General features: G+C 39.9%; 1 protein-coding gene across 2 annotated transcripts in view; it reads left to right on the top strand.

Annotated features, from left to right (window-relative positions):
• The first annotated feature begins 900 nt into the window (after positions 1–900).
• The window catches only part of WFS1 (wolframin ER transmembrane glycoprotein), a 54,258-nt gene continuing 42,441 nt past the window's right edge, over positions 901–12,717 (top strand). The window contains exons 1-2 of one of the 2 annotated variants that reach the window (XM_001371937.4): positions 901–1,162; positions 9,962–10,164. In XM_001371937.4, the coding sequence (XP_001371974.1) occupies positions 9,963–10,164 (202 nt within the window). In that variant the 5' untranslated portion in view covers positions 901–1,162; position 9,962. Of the gene's footprint in view, positions 1,163–9,957; positions 10,165–12,717 lie in introns of both variants that reach the window. The other variant, XM_007496756.3, reaches the window with a different exon arrangement.

Raw genomic sequence — 12,717 nt, 5'->3', positions numbered from 1 at the left:
CACTTAAATCCAGTTTGTGACTGATAGTGAGAGGAAAATGAGGAAGAAGAGATGGAAAGGATAATAAAGGAGTGGAAAAGAAGGAATGTGAGAAAGAAAGGAGAGGTTGGATAAAGAGTGAAAAGGAAGGGATTGAGACAGTGAGGAAGAAGGGCTCAATAAACTGATAAGGGAATAAAGGGGAAGAATCCAGAAAATACTGGCAACGAAAGAGAGGCATTAGGTAGAGAATACCAGAGTGGCCAGAGATGGGTCCATAGTTCTGAATAATTAAACTGACTAGGATTATGTACTTTTCAGGAGTTTAATAAGAAGAAAACAGGAGAGATTCACGGAATAGCATAAGACTTATAGCTATTTTTGCAATGAATAAGAAATGACTAGCTATTAAGAAGCCTTCATCTATTCTTTAGTCTAGGTTAATAACGTCGGTTCAATAAAATTTAGAGTACAAGAGCAAGCTGCTTCAGCAAGGGATCTTAGCAGTCAGCTGTTCAAACCCCCTATCTTACGGAAGAGAAAAATGGCACCCGGAGACGTAAAGGAGACAGAACCTAGGTACCTCGTGGCAGAGCAAGTCATTAAGACACCAGTTTGCCCACTGGACCTCTGGGTACTGATAAGGCAGGACTAGACAATCTCTAAGATATCTTCTAGCTCCAACTCTCAGCCAACCCCTGCCACTGAAGCAAAGTGGAGGGAGGAGCCACAAAGGAACCTGGGCAACGAATCAGAAACTTTTGTACAACGCTGCCGGCTTCTTGAGCTTTCTGGAACGCTGGCAGATGAGTGGTGGAGGCAGTGGGCGGGGGGCGGGGCTTTCAGTGACGGACGGACGGATCGGGCCTCTCGGCACGCGGCACTTGTTGCAGCGTTCCAATGACCAACTCTGAATGGAGCTTTGAGCTGAGCAGGGGCGGGGTCTCGGGACCGCCAGGGTAGATTGTACAGCCAGCCTGTCCACCAGCCAGTCTGCATTCTGCTGTCGCGTCTTTTACTCCAGTTGCAGATCCTGCTACTCCCGTGGGCCCGGGCCCGGACTGCGTGCGACCGGACGAACGGACGCACGCAGTACAAGCTCGGGAGCTCTCCAGGGCCAAATCCTCGCAGCCGGCAGGATAGCGGGGTTTCGCTAGGGAACTGACTCCTCCTGCAGGGTTGGGTAAGTTTCGTCCCACTAGAAAAGAAGAAAATGGTCGTGAGGACCACTTCGTAGTACAGGCTTATTGAGGTAGCACCAGTTACTACTAATTCGATAATGCTTTCATGACTTACAAGGTTCTTTCCTCCCAATAACCCCATAAGGTAGGAAGTGGACTAATGTTTGCGCTTTACAGTTGAGGAAACTGAGGCTCGGAGAGGTGCGGGCAGCCACAGCTGGTTAAGTACGGGGACCAGAATTCGAACTCACCCTGGGCTGTCCAGCACAGTTTGACTCAAGCCCGGCCCCCTTCCAGGAATGTTTCCAGGGTCCTAGAATTAGATTTGGAAGCGACATTAAAGATCACTTTGTATCCCCAGGACCCAGCACAGTGCCTTCCTGACACCTAATAGGTGCTTAATAAAATGCTTTTTGAATCGCACCCCTTGCAGATGTTCTGCCAGGGTAACCCTTTCCTACTAAGGGCATTTTCTGCGGGTAAAGCCCGCCAATGTTTCTGGCCTGTGTCTAAGCCAAAGGTATGCACGTTTGTGTTCCTGGCAGCTAATGGGGTGGGAGAGGGAGCAGGAATTTCTCCCAGGTCTGTGCATCCCCTCTCCAAAACCAAAGCTGCTTCTCTCCACGCTAGTTATCTGTCTCTAGTGCTCAGGACATTCCTGAGTCTTTATTTCTTTCCAGTTGTAAGAGCTGTGAAGTTAGCCTTAGGACATATTTTTTGCAGACTTAAGTTGGAAGGGCTTTCTCCCATACCTTCCTTGAGTCTCTCAGCCCTTTGACCTCCACACCCTTTTCAGTAAATGAGAGAGTGTCCTGGAGGGGATTGCTCCTTGTCTTGTAAGTAATGCTGGCCCTAGTAAAGGACAAGGGGGAAACCGGTTTAGAAAACTAGTAGCTATCTTAATTTTGATTTAGAGCCTGGAAATCACCGCAGTGGATCCTTAGGGGACCCAAGAGAACTCTTCTGGGCAAAAGACATAATCTCCCTGCCCCTCACCAAGCTTCTTAGAAATTAACTTAATTCCGGGATGGCCCCTCTATTCATTATTTCCAATTTATCTTGAAATATAGCTTGCTTCATATGTTTTTATTTGCATTTATTATCCTCTTAGGTTGTAAGTTCCATGAGGGAACTGTCTTTTGTCTCTTTTTGTATCTCTAGCATTTAGCACAGAACCTGACATATAGTAAACACAAAAAATTGTTATTGAAAATTGATGCTGAATTATCCAGAATGGAGAATAATAGAAAAATTGTTAGTTTCTGAATCTGTAAAATGAGGGACCCAGTGACCAAAATTTAACCAGCTCTGAATCCTATAAACCGTACCAGAGGAAGTTATATTGTATTTTCTCTTCAGTCTCCTTGTTTTTAAGTTATCCTTTCCTCCAGCATTAAACTTAACCAAATAAATAAAGTGTTACCAGAGCTTTCTCCCCTGCCCAGTCTGTGTCTCCTTTTCAGATTTTTTTTTCCTGGATGTTCTTTTTGTCCTGAAGCTAAACTGTTTTGTGTTACTACCTAAACTAATATATTGGACCTCAACAGAAATGTGGGTTAGAAACATGCTCAAGTTGGTCTATTCCTGCTTTGTCAGTGATGGTTTAGGGTTTCATTGGGTTGATTTTTTCCATGATAAAGCTTCTGCTTTGGTGGGGGAGGGAGAGTGACAGGGCATCATGATGCAGTGGAAAGCCCTGTTTTAGGATTTACTGGGTTCATATCCAATTGCTGCCACTGGCTACCTATGTTACCTTGGGTAACCTCTCCTTGGGACTCAGTTTCTCAGATGATCCTCACAGTACCTTCTAGCTATAAATACCTGTTTCTATGATCCGAAAACCCTCTTGTCAATACATGCCCCCCTTTTAGACTATTTCTGCAGTTCATGGAATCATAAACTTTACAGAAGAGGAAACCAAGACCTGAAGAATTTAAGGACCTTGTCTAAAGCCACAGAATTATTACATAGCAGAGCCAGGGTTTAAAACCAGGTCCTTGGACTGCAAATCAGTAAGATTTTGTCCTTTCTTCTGCACTACCTCTCCCTTATTTCATCATGCATTCTTGGCCTTTTACCAAGTTAGGGTAGATAGTTTCACCCTGTGCAAAATGAAGAGATTGAACTAGATGGCCTTGAAAACTTTTTCCTTTTCTTGCATTCTAAGGGTCTCATTTTTGGTTCCCTGTGAGTGAGTTCTATTTGCTGTAACTACTGTCTTGTCCTTTGCCTAAGCTCTTAATACTTGGCAAAAATAAGTACTCAGATCAACGAAGGACAGGGTAACCTTTTCTTATAGAGAAACAAGTCAGAGATCAGAATACAAGTCCAGTGTCCTATTAATTGGAAGGACCCTCTGAACTTACAAAATGGGCTAATACAAGTGATTCTCCTAAATGAACCTTCTTGTTTCATGACCCTTAATGATGAGATTTGTGTCTGTGAGCATTCCCTATGTTGAAAGAACAGAGAAACTGATAATTGCATAAAAACATTTGAAAGCAAGGTGATATCTCCCTAAGGAAAAGGGGACATAAAATTCTAGACTTAATCTTAGAGAATATATGAATTTCTTTAGCTAGTATCCTGGGGAATGCTATTCTTCATATTCAGATGAAAGTATATCTGTTGGTTTCCTAGAAAAATGTTTACTCCTTTGCATCTCTAATACTGACCAGGTTATAGACAGCATTTCTGTCTTCTGAGGACAGTGAATTTACAGAGCTTTCTCACCAGGTTGGCTCATGGATATATCTTCAGCCAAGATTTCTGTGGTAATTCAAGTCTTATCTAGTAAGGCAAGCAGGGTGAGAGGTACACTTCATTGATTGAGAGGATACAAGCACCAACCAAATCACAGATCTTCCAAGTGTTCAGATAAACTCTCTTGCTAGATTATATTCTAGACTGAATAAATTGCCCATAGCACCTGAATCTGTGGTTAGCCTCACTCACTTTTTTTGTTCATGTTCCTTATTTTAAGAGAGACTAAACACAAGGAAATTAACCATAAACCAGAACTTAAAGAAAATCAAGTTGAAGGGAAAGCAAGTGGCCATTCTCCCTCTGAGCAACTTAGAGGGCAGAGCCTTTCTCTTGCTACTTTCATATCTCTAGAGCTTAGCATGGTACCTGGTATATAATTGGTGCTTCATAAATGTTTATTCATTGAACCCAGTTTCCTACTCCTATATTTATATTCCTGAATCAGATAAAAATAGAGCAAAATATTTCTCTTCATCCTCACAGTAACCCTGAAATGTAGGTGCTATTATTATCTCCACTTTATAGATGAGAAAGCTGTTTGAGAGAGTTTAAGTGACTCAGCTAGGATCATACAATTAGTAAGTATTTGATGTGGTATTTGTACTCATGTCTTCTAGTCTCTGAATCCACCGTACTATGTTCTGAGCTACCTACTTGCCTCCATGTTGGGAATATATTCCTTGCCTGTTCTGAGAGAATTCTAGAATTGGAAGGGAAGTTAGAAACTTATAGTCCAGTTCCTTCTTTTTTGCAGATAAGGAAACTTTAACCCAGGAAAAATGATTTATCAGGGATCATACAATTGGTCAGTGTCAGAGGCAGGATTTGAACCTGGTCCTTCTGACTCCAAGGCACTTTCCAAAGGAACATGTGTTATTTCTTTCAAGGCTTAACTGGGGTGCCAGCACTTCTTTTTTCCCAGATACCTTAAATGAAGGTCATGTTATTCTTTCCAGAATTTTCTAGAGGAATTGGGCCAGATCTCTTCTTTGTCCCATCATACTGTACCTAATAACATACTTAAGTATACATGTGGTACTTCTCTCAACTAAGACTCCAAGTCCTGTGCTTTTTCCACTGTATCACAATGACTCAACAATTTAAAAAGAAAACAAACTTAAGTATATGCCATGTATCTAAAACATTATACTAAGTCTTATGGTAATAAAAATATAAATAAGATGCATAATAAGAAACCTCTGATAATGTATTCTACTTTACTCAGGGTTAACATAAACACACTTTTTTTCTTCTGAGTTTGCCTATCTGGGACAAGTTCTTTAACTTCTGTTTGCTTCATTTTCCGCATTTGTAAGACAGGGATAGTAATAGCATCAATTTCCCAGGGTTATTGTGAGAATCAAATAACATAATTTTGTAAATTATAATGTAAAATATACTTAATTATATTATGCATATATATTACTTCTATATTTCTATAAGTAAAAATATAACAAAATAAAATTAGCACTGTGCCTGGCACAGAATAAGAGCTATATGGAAATGTTAATTATCATTATCAGTTATCATCATTATTATTTTGTTTGCACTATTGTTCTCGATCCTCTCTAGTTCTTCTTTGACACCTTGAATAAGTTGTAGTTCCTCTATTGGACTCATTTTCTTCATTTGTAAAATAAGGGGTTTAGACCAAATCAGAAGTTCTTAACTATACCAGAAGTAGATTTATTAAGATAACAAACATGCAGTAAGTTTAGAAAAATGGATTGGAGCCAGATTTTGGAAGGGTTAAGGAGTTTTCTTTTTAGTCATTAGTCATTAAAAGGACTTTGCATGGTTTTTGAGTACGGGACTATAATAGGTTTAGTGTTTTGGGGAGATTTTTAAAAATCTTTAGTGTGACTATGTAAACATGTTCACTAATATAGGATTATATGCATTCCTGCCTTATGGCAAGCCTGAGTCTCTCCTTTGACCTCCTCCAGGAGAATGAAGCCCACATGAGTATGGATGATTTGCAGTTTTCCAGGTGGTATCAGTTGGCCCATAGATGTTAGGGGGTGGGGGGTGGGTGCTGAGGTGCGGTTATACTGAAAACACAAAGAGAGCTGGGTGTTCCAGCTTAGGTTGACCAAACTCAAACAATCTTAGAATGCAAATAGGTCAAAAAACATAAATACAGGGGTTGTTAAGATTCCTTTGGAGTCAAGAATTATGCTTATGGATGTCCATTAGTCACTAGCTTTTGCTGTGTGTAATTCCCTTTACCCTCCTTGAGAGAAGGGTCTGATATAATTGGCCTGAGTAAGAGCATGGTACTAGGAAAATTATCCGTAAATGGTTTAAGTTTGTGATATTTTAAAGTTGAAAGAGACCAGAAAGTCACTTAGTCCACAGATTCTTTTTTTTTTTATTTTAAAATAAAAAATTTAAAATATAACTATTTATTTTTAAAATAGTTTTCCATGCTTCCATGATTCATTTTCTTTCTCTCCCTTCTTCCCTCCCCCCTCCCAGAGCTGACAAGCAATTCCATTGGGTTGTACAAATGTTGTCACTTGATACCTATTCCCATATTATTCATTTTTGCTATAGAGAGATCTTTTAAAGCTTAAACCCCAAATCACATACCCATATATACATGTGGTGATATCATATATTTTGCTTTTGCATTTCTACTCCCATAGTTCTTTCTCTTATGGATAGCATTCTTTCTCATAAGTCCTTCAGGAGTGTCCTGGCTTGTTGCATTGCTTCTAGTAGCAAAGTCCATTCCATTAGTCCAAGGATTCTTAATTTTCTGTGTGTTATGGATCTCTTTAAGGTAGACTGGTGACCCCTTCTTAGAATTAGGTTTTTAAATTTCTAAACAAAATACAAAATATATTTCTTTAAAAATACAAAATACATGGTATTGTGCCATGTTATGTGCCAAGGGAGATATCAAAAATAAACCATAGTCGTAACCTTCCTAGAGCATATATTTAAGGAATGCCAGATTCTTGGGGGTATTTAAAAACTTTAATATTCTTCTTTATTTGTGAAATTAACATTCTGAGGATTCCTGCCTCTTTAGAAAAATAATTTTTGAGCGGTTTCTTCTGACTGTTATGTACTGTTTAACATCATAATAATATCTCAGCCAGATTAGACTGTTCCCTGTACTTGAAACACTGTCTCCACCCTTCCTATTTACCCAGCCCATCTCCTATCCCCAAGAGACAGTGTATTTCACTGGAAAGAGTGTTGGATTTGGAAACAGAGGTCTTGGGTTCAATTCCTGGGTCACACAAGAAATTTATACACCACTGTAGTCTTGGAGTTGGATGCAACACTGATGTGAAATGATTTGCATCTTCTTTCCTCCAAAGATAATCTTGTACCCATGGCACTATTACTTTTACAATGGAGAGGGATGAAATCAGTTCTACAAGTTCACACAATTAAGAGAAGGGAACAGAGAGATCCATGTCTTCTGATTTCATGTGGAATCAGATACGATCTATTTCTTATGAACATCACCAGTTGTCTTTGCCTGGGTGGGCAGTGACAGTATACCACTGAGGCATTCTCATTGCTTATTTTTATCTTCTAAACAGCTGGGTGCGTGTTTTCTGAATTCCTCTGGTTAGTAAATATAGTTTAACATCAGTTTCTGCAGAAATTGCTTCTGTTTGTGGCCAACATTCTTTCAGGATTTGAATCCATTTAAAGGTTGTGAATAGCTTCTTCCCTCAGCATCCAGGTTTGACCTTCAAGGTTGATGTTACAAATGGTTCTTTTAAAAAATATTATGGAGGCAAGATACACAGTACAGTGGATAAAGCATCAAGCCTGGAGCTGGGAAGACCTGCATTCAAATTCAACCTCAGACATCTTCCTAGCTGTTTTACCCTCAGCAAGTCACTTAACTCTGGTTGCCTAACCCATATTGCTCTTGTGTCTTAGAATTAATAAAAAGGGGGCAGTGAGGTGGTTTGGTGGATTGAGAGCCAGACCTGGAGATGGGAGACCCTGTTCAATTTTGGGCCTGTTCAAATTTGGCCTTAGATACTTTCTAGCAGTGTGAACCTGAGCAAGTCACTTAACCCCAATTGCCTAGCCTTTATCACTCTTCTGTTTTGGAACTGAGATCTAGTATCCATTCTAAGAAGAAGGTAAAAATAAAAATAAATTACTTTGTCCCTATGAGTTATTTCCATAGTTGTTGATAGAGGTAGTGGTAATAGTGGTAGAAATATTTTCTAACTTTAAATGATTTAATTTGCATGGTGGTTCCATAAAATGGAATAAATTTGAATGGGAGTAATTCCTTTTGGAAGTTTCAAAGACTGATTGAAGTAGATCAAAGTCCTGTATTGTGGTAGAAACTTATTGGGTGACTGAACATCATGGCTGATAGAGTGGAAGAATGTGCCATTGACTTAGAATCAGAGAGAGGACCTGGTGTCCAGTCTTAGCTTGAGTTCTTACCTTCTGTGTGATTTTATATTAGGCTGTGATATAAAGGGCACTGACTTTAGATTTAGAAGACCTCGGTTTGATTCTTGCATGTCTCAAATTGGATGTCCTCTGCAGTCATTTCCAACTCAACATGCCAGTCAGTCAATAAGCAATTTAATAAGCACCTACTATGTGCTTGGCAGACAGTGTGCTAAACCCTCAAGATTAAAAAAAAAAAAGCAAAAAAACCATCCTCTGCCCTCAAGGAGCTCACAGTCTACTGGGGAAGATAACATGCAAACAGCATATAGGGTCACATGGGTAAAATGGAGAAAAATCAACCTAAGGAAGGCTACTGTTATTAAAGGGATAGCATCTAAAGCAATTCATTCCCCCCCCCCCAAACCGTCCCCTGTTGAGAGTACCACCATCTTCCTTGTCTATAAGTGAGCAGTTTGTTGGCATCCTCTGCTCTCACTTGTGCCAACCCCATATTTCCAATCTGCTGTGGAATCTTGTCATTTCTCGTCAGTACATATCTCATGGGTCCTCTCCTTTTTACTCCCACTTGCCAGCCACCCTGGTGTAGATCCTCATCATCTCTCTTCTGATTTATTGTAGTCACCTTCTAGTTGATTTTCCTGCCTTAAATCTCCCCTTCACCCTGCCTCCCACTCAATTTCCAAAGTGAAAAAAGCTTTGTTAAGCATACATGTCATCCCGATCCCCACTCCAATTCAATAAACTCTAGCGAATCTCTAATTAAATATAAAATCCACTCTTTGTCTTTCCAAGTGCTTCACAACCTGCATCCTTCCTCTCTTTCCAGTCTCTTTAGCATTTACTTCTCTTCATATATTTGACAGTCTAGCAATATTGGCCTTCTTGTTCGTGACCTTCTTATCTCAAGACTTCATGTCTTTTCACAGTCTGTCCCTCCTCTCTAGAATGTTCTTCCTCTTGTCTTCCTTCAAGACCAAGACTCAGCTCAAATTCCACCTTCTTCAGGAAGCCGTTTTAGTCTCTTTTCTCCTTTAGTGTCTTCCTTCCGAGATGCCCATCTGTTTTTAGTTGTTGTTCAGTTGGTTTTTTTAGTTAAGTCCAAGCTTTGTGAACTCATTTGAGGTTGCCGTTTCTTTCTCTAGCTCATCTTACAAATGAGGAAACTGAGGCAAACAGGGTTAAGTGACTTGCCCAGGGTTACCCAGCTAATAAGTGTCTGAGGCCAGTCTTCAGCTCAGGAATATGAGTCTTTCTGACTCCAGACCTAGCACTCTATCCACTGAACCACCTAGCTGTCCCTATCTTGTCTACACAAGGTTGTTTGTTTGTTCCATTAAAATAGGAGATCCATGAGGTTAGAGAATGGTTTTGCTTTTCTTTGAACCCCGAGCACCTAGCACAGTGCTAAGCACATAGTAAATGTTTAATAAAATCTTGCTGATTCACTGACTTACTCTGAGATTCTGTGATTCTAAATTCAGTTGCCTTTCTTTTTTTACAAATGAGTTAATTTGACTGTCATAAATACTTTATGTGTATTTTTTTTTTAAGAAAGGGGGATAGAATAGGGAATTGGAAGACTGTAGTTTTGTCCTGCCTTGACAAACCTGTTTGTTTGTTTCAGGTAGGATGGAGCCAGACCCTTCTCCACCAAGTCCATCCCACCTCCATCCACAACATGGACGGTCCCAGCTCAATGCAGCTGCCTCTTCAGAGCCAGGTGAAGAGGCTAAAGATCAGAGGCAGGGACCTCTGTCAGGAGATGGCCCATCCTCACCACCTTCAGCTACTGCTAAGCGTCCAACTAGCCAAGAGAGAGTGGTGAAAAATGGTAAGAAGAGATAGAAAAAAAGACAACTTTTATGCTATTTCTTAAATTCTTAAGCTTGTTCCTTTACTTTGAAATTTTCTCTTCCAACCTTCTTTTATGAAAATATATTTTATGAACCCTCCTCTCTGTGTGGTAAGGTGATAGCTAGCTAATTTGATAAATTAGCCCATGCTAGTATTACGAAGTACAGAAATGATCTTACAGATGGGAAAACTGAGGCTTACAGGAGGACAGGGATTTGTCTTAGGTTCCACAGGTAACAAATAGCGGTTAGGATTCAGACCCAGATCTGCTGACATATTTGAAAGTACTCTTTCAAAGCCAGCAAGATAACTTTACCTTCTGTAATATGGACTTTGAGCCTCAGAAAATCTACTTCTAATTCAAAGGAGTAACCCTTTGAGTGGTTAAGTTCAAGGACTCTGGTGGGCTGACTTGAGCTGGAAGATAGAGATTTTTAGGCTATGGAACTTTCAGATCATACTGCCTTGCACTTAAGACCTACTTTTCTCTGGAAGAGTAATTGTGATACGTGAGCTTACTTCTGAGATACACTGAATGTTAGTGGAGCATGATTGAAAGGGAGCCTTGTATGGCCTTAAGTTATGGGAGGCATGATATGATCTGTAAAAATGGAAAGCATATTGAATTTGGAGTCTGCGAGCCAAGTCTGAATCCTACCTGTCTCTCTGCCAGCAAGGCTACCTTGGGCAAAACATTTTTCCATTTGATGAAGGGTGGATTAGATGAGAATGATAGTGATAACCCACAGTTCCAAAGGACTTAGAGACTTGAAAAATACCTCATATACATGATTTTATCTGAGCCACACAACTTTGGTAAGGAGCTATTGCAGATCTCTGTTCTATTTTATAGAGAAACTGAAGATCAGAATTTAACAGACTTTCCTATTGGGCACACAGTTAAATCCCTAAGGTCTAAAACCTGTGATCTAATGGTGAGAATAAATGGTTTGCCTCCCTCTCTGTGTTACCATGAGGCTGGAATTAGATAATATGAATAACAGCTCTTGCACCCAATTCCTTTCCACTCACATAGCTTAGATCAGGTCCTCATTAGTGATTTCCCTGATTTTTCCAGAACTTTCCTAACTGGCCTCCCTGCCTTGAGTCCTCTCACCAAGCCAGTCTGTCCTCTACACTGCTGGCCAAAGGATTTCCCTTAAATGCAGAAATGACCATGTGACTCCCCTTCTTTTTTTTTAAACCCTTACCTTCCATCTTGGAGTCAATACTGTGTATTGGCTCCAAGGCAGAAGAGTAGTAAGGGCTAGGCAATGGGGGTCAAGTGACTTGCCCAGGGTCACACAGCTGGGAAGTGTCTGAGGCCAGATTTGAACCTAGGACCTCCCATCTGTAGGCCTGGCTCTCAATCCACTGAGCCACCCAGCTGCCCCCCTTCTTTTCCTTTTTGATGCAAGTTAAGCCCTTTCTTCTTCATGACCCTCCCCACCATCACCCCCAACTGCTAGTACCTTTCCTCCTGAGCTACCTTGTATTTAGCTACTGAGTTCATATTTATTAATTTTATATTTATATGGCATATATTTTGGTATGTACTTGTTGTCTCCCTCATTAGAGTCCTTTGTAAACTTATTATCAGCAGTTTGTTTTAATCTTTGTACTTGTATCACTAGCACCTCATATACTTATGATCAATAAAAAAAGCTTTGTAAACATTATGCAAAAAAAGTAAGGTCATATTAATTCCCTCCTCTTTGGGCCCACTATCTATAAGAAGAAACTAACACTCTGGTTTTAGCATGAGAATCTCACCAAAGATAGTCTCTTTCCCTTTGAGATGAATTCAAATTTTGGTTTTCTCGGAAGGAGATTATCAGATTGAATTTTGGCCATTCTTCTTTATGTATCTTTTTTTTATCATCTGGTTCTCATGAATTGTTGTCTCAGGGTTGTTATGTGGAAAAGAACCTTTTTATTTTGGTAAAAGAAGGCCATATCCTTTGATGCTAAAAGCCTCTGGTCATGGTAACCTCTTCTTATTGATTGAAATCAAAATGATTCAAGCAAGCCTTGGCCAATTGAATTCAGTTGTGCCCCTTTAAAAATTCTTGCACTCATGTAGATACCTAAAATCCTGCTTAGTTCTGTAGCCTCAGTCAATGTTGTTGGCAGTTGCATAAGCAAATTCTTCTGTTCTTAACTAGCTGTGTACTGTGATCAAGACCAGGGAATCAAATTTTTTAGAGTTTAAAGGAACCTTGGAGAATATTTTTTCCTTCCTTCACCCGAAAAAGCTTTATGGCAGAAACCCTGAACAAGAGATACTGGATCCCTTCCGTTACCCATTATTGCATCAGTAATTTTCAGTGAGTTTTTTTTTTATTTCAGTTTCAGAGAAGGGACAGAACTCTTCAGGGACAAGAGGACATTATTGATGGATTAGAGATGAGCCTTTGAGGAACACAGTGTTGAAATGTGGTAAACAAGTTAGCCCAACTGGAAAAGGATGATCATTTGATGTAGACTCAAAGAAATTAGAATGAGATAAGAGAGCTTGGAGATCATACAG

This window comes from Monodelphis domestica, chromosome 6 (genome assembly GCF_027887165.1).
Source record: "Monodelphis domestica isolate mMonDom1 chromosome 6, mMonDom1.pri, whole genome shotgun sequence".
NCBI lineage: Eukaryota > Metazoa > Chordata > Mammalia > Didelphimorphia > Didelphidae > Monodelphis > Monodelphis domestica.
This window is presented reverse-complemented; position numbering and strand designations above follow the sequence as displayed.